A 12,601-nucleotide genomic window follows, 5' to 3' on the forward strand; every position below is an offset into this window, starting at 1 on the left:
TAAAGCCCCACACTATTTTCAACTTGCTCATGTGAGCTTTCCTTTAAATGCCATGTTTCCTCATGCAGGAATGAAAGTTTGTGGGACAACTGTCTTCAGTCATCAGCATAAACCCATGAGATACCAATGACAAGCATATGATCAAAAATAAAAAAGAAACCATGTGTCAGCTTTTTTTTTTTTTTTTAAGAGTATCAGAAGTTGAAACAAAATCAGCTTTTAAAAAAAAAAAAAAAGCTTTTCTTGATGAGGAAGTCCTGAATTTCAGTTTAATGCTTATAGATTGGAATGTGACTCAACTATATTTAAAACTGTTTAATTTTAATTTCATCAAGCTATGAGAGCTTCCAGAGCTACAGCAGCCCTCTTGCTAGCTCACAAGGCCAGACAGATCCTCTGGGGCAAGAAAAAGAGCTTTATGACCCGACCTTTTACAGCTCTAAGGTGCTGACATCTACAGTCATTCTCTGGTATTTGCAGGGGTATTAGTAATATCTGGCAAATTATACATACATGCACCTTCATTGAAAACTCCATTTCACATGCTGAAATGATATCCACATAAATACCTAGTGGAGACCAGTATATACTCCTATTAGGTTCTGGTTAAGTCTGGACGTAAGGCAGGTAATAGTCAAATATTCTTTATAGTGCCTTTAGGTATGAATGTCAGGAAGGTACTTCATAGCAACTAAAGATCCATGGTTTTCTCCTTAAGCATCTGAATTTTGCTAAAGTACATCCTATAGCTGATCTATGATTTACACAGAAAAATAAGTTTTGACCTATTTTATGTAGTATAGGAATCATTCATAAATCAGAAAAAAATTACACTGAGAATTTTCTCAGAGTAGTTCATAAATCTATCGTACCATTTGTCACTAACGCAACAGTAGCAGTAACATTGTAAGACAAGGGGAACTTGCCATTTCTTTTTCTTCCTGGTAACTGATCAATTACCTCCTTTCCTGCCCAAATGTGGGAATCTTCATAAGATTTAAATGCCAGCTGATGTATATCACAGAGACTTTGTATTTTGAGTTGGTACATACTAGTCAACTGAAATATGCCGATTTCCATAACTTCAGTATGCAGCTCTACAGAGATGCAGATTTGAACTGCCAGTAATCTTTATGAAAAGGAAAGCTGTCAGTTAACTGGTAATAGATTTTCAGTTTCCATTGTGGCAATTGTCATAGCAAAGGAAGATATATGAAACATCCTTTTAATAAGATTTTGTTTTCAGTTCTGTTAAAAATTTGAGAGTTGCCCAGTATTTTCCTAAAGCTTCAGGTATACAAAAGTGATACACACAAGGATAAAGAAAGAAAAATTTTAAGAGAGGCAGAGGAATAATTTCAGTGTGACTTTGTGGAAGCTCCAGTGCCAACGGGATGATAAATACTGATATAGAAGAAAAATAAAATATGCCAAATTTTATTAGAATGTAGAGTAAACCAGTAAACTGTTGGTTTTTTATGAAAAAAAATATTTAGAAAATCTCACTCTCTTCTAGGCACTGTCGCATTCTATCAAAAAAAAAAAAAAAAAAAAACTATTTGCTTTGGGATGGTTTCATGATTTCTTATTCTTATACCAACTTGCAAAGTTTTAAATGAACACAGGCAGCTATTAAAATAAAGAAATCAGCCTGACTCTTCCCATCCTTTCTATCCCTTTTGCTTTACATGTGCCCGCACAAACACACACATGCAGTAATAATAATTAATATAATAAAAAGAAAAAGGAGGAAGCAAAAGGGATTCACCCAGCTCTTCAGCTGTATCCCACTGACCATTACAAAGCTGCATATGAAAGTCAGTCTGCCTGGACAGAACCAGTGACATCAGATAATGTTTCTTCTGTGAATATGGAAATTATGCGATTCACTTTTCAGCTGTGCTCTCTAATAAACCTTGATTTAGTGCTGTGGGATCTTGAACAGTCTGCACAAATTTCAGATGTTTCTCAGTTTTTTGTTTTTTTTTTTTTTTTTTTTTTTTTTTTTTGCTCAGAGTAAGATCCCTTAACAGTAAAAAGTGCCTATATAAAACACATATGTTCATATTCTGGTTTAAATTACACTAAAAAAGTACAAATAAAACCTCCACACTTGAGTATCTATCCTTGTCAAAGGATTTTGAAATAGATGTACTAAAAGTAAAAAAGGAAATATTTTCCAGTCTCTATAATTAAATAAAAAAAATAATAAAAAGACTATTTCTTGATTTGAGCATGTGCTCCCTGAATGAACTCTCGAGTTATTAATTATTTTTTCATCATGGATTTGAAGCTCATCTTTGACTTGCTAAACTGGTGACTTTATAAATGAATGAGCCTGAGCAGATATGCATCCAGATCACAAAATTTACCGCAAATTTCTCCTCCTCTACCATGGTTTATCATCTCAATCTTCACAATTACAGACACCAAGGGCTGTATCATGCACGCGCCAGACTATTACATGCTGGGTGGCAGTGTGGAAGTCTTTTTGTTCAAAATGCCCTTTCTGCGAGTAGTTTCATGTTGCAAGGTTAAAAATAAGAAAAAAGTCATTTGAATTTAACACATTAGACCATAATAGTAGAAGAATACTGGCAGTAGAGGTGCTCTCCCTGCCTTCCATTAGAATAACACTTCTTCACAGAAGACACTGTTTAAAGCAGATTATGACTTAGTGCTGCCTTTTCTGAAATTCTGCATACTGGGTATCTCAAGCAGGATTTTTCTTCTCTTTGTGGAAAATGGTAGTTAATATGCCTCTCAAAAGAAAGATGGAAGGAAAGGCAGTGTTATTATACCTGAAGTCATGGAAAAACATTCAATTATACATTTATCTATTTTATATAAATACATTATAAGCACACAATTTATGTAAAATTTATTTATATATATATTTTAAGCATCAGATATTGCATCAGTTGCTGGCTAGAGACAGGACACTGAATGAATTATTAGTCTGATAATTTCTCTCTCTATGTGGCCTGCAGTTTCCACAGCACCTAAGCCTGACAAGCGCATACAGAGAGAGCTGAGCAGAGTGAGGGATTAGATCACAGCTCATTCTCGCAATGAGAAAATGCCACATGTAAGAAGGGGGGCTAAAAGCACTTCCCATTCTATAAAGAGCCTACAGGAAAGATTAATGTAAAATCTTGGTACTTTTGCCTACAATGACATCAGTATAAATATTCAGTATTGATTTTGCTTCTTATTAAAACAGCCTGATATGAAAGTAGACATTAAGCGAGATGAATGCAAAGATCAGTGTACCTGCAGCCAAAAGCATTTAAACCAGAATTACTACTGCTTGACCATGACTAGTAACTGGCTTAACAGAATTTCATGTAGACTGACTTCCTAATCCAAGGCTTTAAAAAAAGGAATTTCCCTTATCTCCACTTAGTATCTTATCCAAAAGAAATTTCCTCAGGCATTTAGTTGAGTCAGTACCAGTAAAGATCCCCTTTTTTCTTCTTTGAAATGTCAGCACAGTCCCACCTGAAATCATGGCTGTGCAACAGAAAGGACATTCCATTCTAGAACAGAAGAGTAAAATACTTATTACAAATGTCTGTGGATGAAGTATTCTGATTTTTGTGACTGTTTCACAGTTCATTCCAAATACCACTGTCCAACACACACCTCAAACTCCAGAAATTACCCCAGCAATGACAAAGAAGATTTTTAGATTTATTTATTCAGATTGAATCTGGCTTTGCCAATGAAATTATATTTTGTGAAGATGGGACTGGTTTGCCATATAACAAATAGATATTGAAGGCAAAATATACTATCTACCTGAATATTCAAAAATAAACTGAAAAACTATACACAAATATAAATAAATATAAGATAATTTTATTTAAAAGAATAAACAGTACCTTTCTCTTATCATACAAGGCATGATTATCCAGCATCATCTTCTTCTCATGATTGGCATACCTGCGCAAATCACGCCCAAATTGCTATAAAAGATGTAACGAATGTGAGTGAGAGTAACAGACAGACAGGGTTAACCTTCTCCTAAGAGTCAAACACCAAATCACACAACAAATGAATACATGAAAAAGCTAACCTCTTTAAAAGATGATAGTCTGAACATATGGGTAAGCCAAGAGGCACTGTATTGATAGTGCATCACTTACAGCCATCCTGAGAATAGGCTATTCTTGGCTCTTCCAAGAGAAAGCAAGACTGAACTATGGCCTGTTATGGGCACCCACCCTGGCAGGTGACTCATTGCAGAGAGCAGCAGCTGAGCCAAGCACAGTAAGGTGAAGTCCTTACCCACCTACCTCAAAGGGCCTCACAAAGTGAGGCCACCACTTACAGGGGTCAGAGGAGACATGGACCTTTCAGTAGTCAGACACTTCCAGGGTAAAAAGGACTCTAAAGTCTCAAGTACTTATTCCAAGGTCCCCACAAATACATTTTATTATCTCAAAACAGAAAAATATCTGAAGTAACTCAGCAGCACAGCAGGAGAACACATCAATTGCAGGATTCTGCCTTGTCTAAAACATCCTGCTTCTAATTAACCTAACTAGACTAGACATGCCCCTGCACTGCATCCAGCACATCAAAAAGCTCATTCAAAGGGAGCTTAGAAAATTTTAAGGAGCACTCTGTTATACCATGTAATCATTCCCTAAACAAACACTTAACCTCAGAGGTTGCCCTCTATAGAATGTAGAATAGATTTTAAAATAATTATCTGGAAAAATATTAATAATTTGAATTGAGTGTACATTTAGATAAAACTTTCTATTGTGGAAATATTATGCCCACAAAAAATCTATATAATACACACCAAATCAGCAATTATTCACAAACAATAACATCTAATACCAAAGCAACTCACATTTAAAATTATCTTTACCTCTCAAAAGATTTTCTTCAATTCAGAACTAATGAAGAAACACAATATTCAAGTAAAATAAAATCACAACAAAATATTTCATTAATGCAAAAAGAAAAAATTCAAATTATTTTCAATTGAATTACAATTCATAGCATTTCTTCAAGAAATGTTTATTTTCCGATAATATCATTGGGATAATTCTTTCATCTTTTCAAAACACCCCTCTACTCAGCATCGTTTAAGTTGCGTGTTAGCACTAGGATGATATAGAAAAGCCAAGGCAGACTCAAAATCTAGCTTATAATTCTTTGTATGTATCTAAACACAAATCTTCAGGAAGAACAAATTCTCTTAGACACAATACAGAAGAGTCACTGATGAGTTCCCCAACTTCTCAGCTCTGATTATGGGCTGATGACAGTATAAAATGTGGCATGAGGGGAGAAGGAACATTTTTACAAGTTCCATGAACTCTGATCTGTCCTGCAAGAGCAAAAACAGCAGTGCTAAGGAAAAGTAGACTGTTGTGATTACTTACCTTGGAGCCTGTCCAGCCTAACAGAGCATATGCGTATTGCTCAAAGGGGCTTATAACCAGATCCACACGGATTGCCTTCCAGTCTTTGACTTCTGCTGTATCAAATTCCTCTGATGTGTTGTAACTCCTGCTGTCTGCTCGTGGCTGATACAACTTTAAAATTGCAAAACACTTCTGAAAATTATCCATGGCATCAATATGTCTGCTTGGTCGCTGCTCTTTTACAAATGTTGATTCAATGATATCACAATATAGGAGTAAGCCCTAAAGAGAAAACATTAGTCATGTTGAGTGACTGGTGTGGATTTATTGTAATTTCAGCGTTTCTAGACAATTGTCTTAAAAATCTGTGTAAAGTACAGTTTCAGTAAACACAGAACATCACAGCAAGGCTATAGATGGCTCATTTCAGACATGAAATACCTGCAGCCTTTAGAAAAATATTAGCAACCTGAGAGGGAAATACGAAGTTGTAGTTATCTGAGAGTGGCAATGTCCTCCTCTGTACACAGAGGACAATATTCGCAACTCTTCTTCCCCATCTTTTCCTTTAGGCTTTTTGCTGTGGATGTCAACAGTCACCAGAAATTTCTGAGTACAGATTGATCCTTTCTCACATGGCAGATATTTAGAGAAATAGATTAGTCCAGAGCATAATCTTGCTGACAGCTTCCAAGCAGAGAATTCAGACACTGTCTGTTGTGGGAGATTTCCTTGTAGCAAGGCTTGCACTCACCAGAGTATGGCATGCCCTTACCCACACTTTTTCTTTGAACTATGTGTACCAAAAGGCTTTTGAAAAGTCCACAGGCAAATTTTTATTATTTTTTTAAAATAGATTTTATTTTCTTTTTATAAAAATAGGAAATTTAGAATGAAACAAATCCCTTATAGCAGAGCAGGGAGGTCTGATTGGAAAGGGGCAATACCTTCTACCAGCCTTGCTCTATATCCAGCAATCTTCAATGGTTCCTGGGGCTGCCATAAGCTCTTCACTATCCCATCTAGTTTCCTAGCAAAAATACCTTTCTGTCATTCCTCAAGCCTGTCTATATGCCTGTGCTTTGCCTTTCTAAGCAATTTCCACAGCCACTGGCTTTCTGGGTATCAGCCTTGCCCTTTTCTCCCAATGATTCTTGCACCTGAGCGTGTTCAGTTGCCCTCAGTAAAGCAGTTTTCCCCCACCTGCCAGAAGACTTCTCACCACTAAAAGCACAGCAACAACAAGGAAAAAGACAAGGAGCAATCTCCTGTCTGCCGCCCAGCACTGCCTTTTTAAAGAACAAAACATCACCTACACAATAAAAAGAGAAATAAAGCAGATACTATCATGCTACTTCCTTCAGTCATCCTTGGGTCTTCAAAATAGAAATAGAACTTGACATACAGTAATATAAGGATGTTCACTATCACTGAAGCCATCTCTAGCAGGAAGGCTCAGCTGGCAAAAAGACTGTCGCATAATGAAAATACTGAGGTGCTAAGTCCTGATACTCTCAGGCTTATAAATAACTCTTGGCTTTTATAAATTGATAGAATATAGGAGTCCAGAGTGACTGCCTCCTTTGAGCTCCTAATTAAACGGAAATCAGAGCTCTCCAAGATTTGGCTTTGCAAAATAAATTTAAATTTGTCTTAAACACTAGAAAGAACTAGTGCATTAACCGCTCGCAGGCTATCAAGCATTCGATTATTATTTCTAGCAGGAAAAATACAACTTATTACTAAGCTAAATTTACTAACTTCATCCTCCAGTTAGAAGAGCTTGTTTTGTTTTAATCTTCAAGACCAACAAGCCTGCCAGCTGTCAGATGTCTTTCCATATCTTTTTACATTTCTTTAAAACATCACATTGATCAAACCCACCTCTCATATTTCTCTGGGATGAGATAAATAGAATGAGTCTTAAAATTTCTATCATAAGGATTGTTTTAGGTCTTGGATCAATTTTGAAGTGCTCCAAAGTTTATCCTTTGAAGTCCTTCAAATGTTTACATAACCTTCTTCCACCAGACTAGCAATTCTTACCAAGTCTCATCATAAAAAGCAAAGTCAAGAAAGTTTCCTTTTTCGTTAATATAACCCTTAATATATGACAAATACTGTTTTAAAAATTTGCTATGTTGAAGTGAAAATATGTGGAAGCATTTTTCTTTGAACTATGATGGTTCCTAAGTCAGACCTCTTCTGAACACAAGGGGCAATTACCTAATTTTTGGAAGGTTGTCTCCTCAAGAAGCACCAAATTTTGAAATGTTGTTGTGATTGTTTCTTTAAAGTAGAGCAAATATAGAAATGTATCATATACTTCAGAGAATACCTTAAACAAATAAAATTATTTTTGTTAGTCAGAGCTATAATTCTGGCAAAAAAAAAAAAAAAAACACATAACAGAAACCCTTCACAAAATATGATTCCATGAAGTGACACATAAGTACTGTTTTCCTTTTAGCTTCAAGCTTTTTGTCGATGGTAGTTCCAAATTAACCATCCCATTATTTTACTAGGCATCAGTCAAAGGCTGTTGTATGAGTGACTGGGCCAGTCCTACTAATGATAACTATTTGACTTGCACTGACAATCCTTAAGTTCTATGGACTTTTTCTTGATTTTTATTATTGATTTTAAACTAAGATGATAAAACTCCTTACTTAGCTTCTTTTCTTATTAGTTTCTAGGTCTGCTGATTTGGAAATGCTTAACTTTACATTTTAACTCTATCACATTCAGCCTCAAAATAGACAGTATTTTTTTAATTTATTTCACCCCAGCATCATAAGACACTGGTGCTTGCTGTTTCCAAATATAGGTATTGAATGTTAATGTGTAACTGCTTATAATTTCACTTCTAGTGATGAAACAATGCTTGTCTTCTGGTTATTTTTGTTGCCTTTAATGATAAAATGCTCTTAATCACATTAGTCATTGGCTATTAATTTATGAATTGAAGCACTGACATTCTTCCAATTCAGAGGCCTTCATATTACTCTTTGTCAGTAAATCTGCATCTCTTTGCGAGTATCATTTTGAGCTACACATTGCTGTAGACCTTAAAAAAATCAAGTTTTAAACCATGGGCATTATCACTTCTCACACTTACAATACTATCAAAACCAAATGTATTTCTATAGGGTAAATATGTTAATACAACAATTTGCCCCTTTTAAAATAGTTCTGCACTTTTCTTTAAATAGATTGAATACTGGTACAGCATGCACATGCCAGTGGTGTTGGTATTAAGAGTAAATCCACAATGAAACTGAAAGAGAGAGGTGAAGTTTTAGGGAACTATGTAATCAGTAGCTGAAGAATCATTCCAAATAGGGTCACTTACACTTAAAATAAATAAAATCCTACCCTATGTGTATGTTACTGGTAGTTGTTATTTCTAAATATTGGTGGCCAAATTAATTCTGTTAAGTAAGACCATTTTATCCTATTTGAAAATATACTGCGGTATGTTCTTCTGAAATGTCCATATGCTGTTCTTAATTTTCTTTTAAGGTGGCATACAGAAGTGATTTTTTTTTTCAGTGAAATATCTCTAACCAATCCAAAATAGGATGTAGATATAGTTCAAGATTTCAATCCAAAATAATCCTTACCTAGGTAAGGCAAATGGAATTTTATAAAGTGGAGCAGGTCAAGAAACTGATGCCTGGGTGAAATTCAGCCTGCAGGAGTGAGGAATCATTAGCTAATGGTGTCTCAGGCTTGGTCAGCCCTACAAAACCTCATAGCTGCTGCCTAACTGTGTCCGTCTTGCTTCCTTTAATGACAGTTTCTCATCTTGATGTGTGTCAGTGTGTCAGAATGGTCTAATTCTGATCATGTCCTGAAAAAAATAGTTTTGACAGGAATGCGCAACCAATACTGAGGTCCTGGAATGAAGATGTTTCCCTGTCTCCACGCCATGAGCATTTGCAAGACAGATAGACAGATAGGGACATATATACAGATATATAATACACCCCAGCAAGCTGAAACTTCACATGAAATCCCAGAACTGTCAGAAGCATCACTTAAAACATGTCAGGAAGTGGAACATTGCTCCCTGTCTTATACAGGTCCCTGTTTGTTGCCCCCTCCTCTGCTTGTCTCCAACTTTAGTGCCCTAACCACAACGCAAGAGTCTATTGCTAAGGTACCATCCTTACCTCTAGGTAAGGCCCCTGCTGGAGTTGGGCCAAAACGCAATAAAGAATTCAGAATTTGCTGAGTCAAAAGGAGAGAAAAATCTAGGTGAACACATCTCCACAGTCTTATGGGCAAGGCAGTCATCAGAGAGAAACAAGCTCTTTGTTTCAGCCTCATAACTGTTTCTCTATCTTGTCTTTGGAACAGGTTTTGTTACTGCTAAACTCCAGCTGTCACTGGGTAATGAATGTGCTGCTATCCTTTGAACCCTCTTTACAAAAATAAATGGGTTTTAGCAACGGAAAAGTCATTCCAGTTACTTGCTCCTTACTGTCCACCTTAATAGAACATGAACACTTCTCATTCCTGATCCATACACCTTGGCAAGGATGAATGACAGACTCTAAACTGGACTGTTTAGACACTAAAATGAGTTAGCCCTGTCCAAATTCTCCATTTTCTTAAAAGCTGAAGAAAAATGGAATGGCAGTATGGGCTAATGCAACATTATACTTGCACAAATACAGAGCCAAAAACTGAAGAGTGCTGGAATGCCTTCAGCAGTGGTTTCTCTTTCCCTTTTGATGAACAATGTTAAATAGGTTTGCAGCAAAGAATAAAAATCTCTTTGCGGAGTGTGTGCAGAGACTGCATTAACACAGATGTCTCAGCCTGCTAGCATGCAGACTTGCAAGCTCTAACCCACAGAGGATGTAATTTCTTTCTTTATTAAGCTTCTTGGAACCATTAAGACTATAACCTGTGTACTGCATTGCAGCTTTTCCCTTTTCCATTCCACTTTGAAGCTCAGTGGAGACTGTTCTCAGCTGCTCAGCCCATTTATCCCTGATGGTGCCGCTTCAAAGAGCAGGATTTAACCACTTAGTTTTCAACAACTTTCAGTGGAAGAATCTTGTTACATTAAAATTTTCAGCTAAGAATAAAGCCTTTTAAACTATTTAGATTATTATTTTTCCCATAGTTTACAAGTTAAATGCTGCAGAATCCTTCACTAAGAGCTGCTGAAAGGCAGTCAACATCCTGACCTCAGTGACATTCTTTGATGAATCTGGGCTTTGAAGCAGTAGCACAAAAGTGGAAAGCTGTGAAGCAGCCGACAGGTGTACTGTCAAAAAGTATAAAAGTGCCTTAGGTTTGGTCTTTTTTTCCTTTTCTCCTCTTAGAAATCAAAGGTAATAAGAAGGCAAGAGGAGTATAATTCCTGTCTTTGTTTTTGCATTTTGGTTTTGCTGGCAGCTAATTTTTAAGTAGCGACAGTAAAAGCCAATATATTACAGCTGCCACAGTTAAGAGGCCAACTAGCATTATAAGCCATAACTAATATTATAAGCCACAAGCACTCCAAAAAAACACAGAAAAAACTTTGCCTAGCAGCTTAAGTAATTCCCATCCTATTTAGGTTTGGTTCCCAGTGCTGGTGTTTATTTCCCTTTCGGGCATTTTCTTCATTCTGACATCTCTAGAGGAATCTTAATTTTTCATCAAATCTTTGGCCACCCTTGACCTACCTCACTCTCTCTGCACTCACTTTCGCCAAATTTTATCCTTAAAAAAGTCATCAAGAACAATTTATTTTCTATTTCTTTCCTTTCAATTCAATTTAATGAAAGCAACACGGAGTGAGCTGCAAACCTACAGCAGTCACCAGGCTTCTCAGATCACAGCCACTGTGCTCATACTAATGTAAGTGGAGAGTGAGGCCATGGGAGAAGGAAGGAAAGGCTGCATTCAGGAGCAGGCTCCTGCTTTCAACTCATCCTCATTTTTTCTTCCTGCAGCATGAGAATAAACAGGATTTTTGGAGGACCTGTACATGGCTTCCCTGAGGTTTGAGTCTTTAGAAAGCAAAAGGATGGCTACCCAGAAGAAAGACTTTGCTCAGCATAAAGTGAGTAGAATCACTGAGAAAGAAGCTTTATGTAATATAATAAAAAATAAACAATAAAAAAAATACGAAAGTTCCTCAGCACTCCTTAGTGGCCATAGCTCCTCAGTGGAGTTTGTTAAATTGTATCTGCTACCAATCTACTTCAATACACACATTTACTGTACAGAATTAGATGGAAGCCACAGAAATCTGAGAAATTAGTAATAACCTTTTAACGCTGTAAAGACTAAAAGTCACCCAGAGAAAGAGACATGCAGCTACGGTAATATTTTACCAGGAAAGAACAACGTTTTGACCACATCTACAGCAGATCGCTTTGTTTTACAGTCAGAAATCTTTTATCTGTTTGGAACTTTTTAATACCTTCTGCATGTTAACCCAGTACACATTAATCACATCGTTAAGAAGCAACTCAAAGGCAGTCTCTCTAGGCTATCTCAGTTGAAAGCTGATCTGGTTTGGCAGTGGAATATTTGATGATTCACCTTAGAGAGAGAGCAGCCTTTTTACAGGTTGAAATGTAGTCATTTCCTTTGAACAGCACAAGTCTTAAATGTTGAAAGATATCTTAGCTGGCCAATAAGGCAGAAAAAGAAACAAAGGGCCTGTTAGTCCCAATATACTGTCTTTCTGACTTAGAGTATGAGGTACTTGCACCTGTTATAATTTAGAAACTTCAAACTTTAAAGCTGGTTGGAACTGAAGAAAGCTGAGCAGCAAGAAAATCTTAAATGAAATATTCCTCTCTAACAGCTATAGTGGGTCACTCAAATTCCATCTATCTTGGCTTCCTGCCTTTGAGCAGAAGATGATTCTTAGGGGAACATATAACAGTGTGTGTATAAGGTTACTCTTCCCTGATAGAACCTTCAACATCAGTGTTCAGAGCTGGAGGATGCAAATGAAATGGAAAGATATCTGATTTCAAAATCTTAACACCATCTATGAAAAGGACTTGGCATCCTTTTGACACTACACAGGCTTTGTTCAATGCTGTCAGAATACGTCTTCTTTAGACAAATATTATTTACTTCATACCTGCTTTTTCCATAAGTCAACAACTTTATGCAGAAGATCATCATCATCTCTTGGTCCTGGATTGGTGATCAAAAAATCTATATCATGCCCAATCTTCTTACCCCTACAAGCAATA

General features: G+C 36.5%; 1 protein-coding gene across 1 annotated transcript in view; it reads right to left on the bottom strand.

Moving 5' to 3' along the window:
- Window positions 1-12,601, bottom strand: part of DNTT (DNA nucleotidylexotransferase) — a 79,592-nt gene that overhangs the window by 14,855 nt on the left and 52,136 nt on the right. Inside the window, exons 8-10 of the mRNA XM_088528776.1 lie at window positions 12,487-12,589; window positions 5,403-5,666; window positions 3,885-3,968 (exon numbers count right to left, since the gene is read on the bottom strand). Of these exons, the coding sequence (XP_088384902.1) occupies window positions 3,885-3,968; window positions 5,403-5,666; window positions 12,487-12,589 (451 nt within the window). The remainder of the gene's footprint in view (window positions 1-3,884; window positions 3,969-5,402; window positions 5,667-12,486; window positions 12,590-12,601) is intronic.

The sequence above is a fragment of the Tinamus guttatus genome, unplaced genomic scaffold (genome assembly GCF_059628265.1).
Source record: "Tinamus guttatus ecotype Peru unplaced genomic scaffold, ASM5962826v1 Tinamus_guttatus_pri_ptg000314l, whole genome shotgun sequence".
NCBI lineage: Eukaryota > Metazoa > Chordata > Aves > Tinamiformes > Tinamidae > Tinamus > Tinamus guttatus.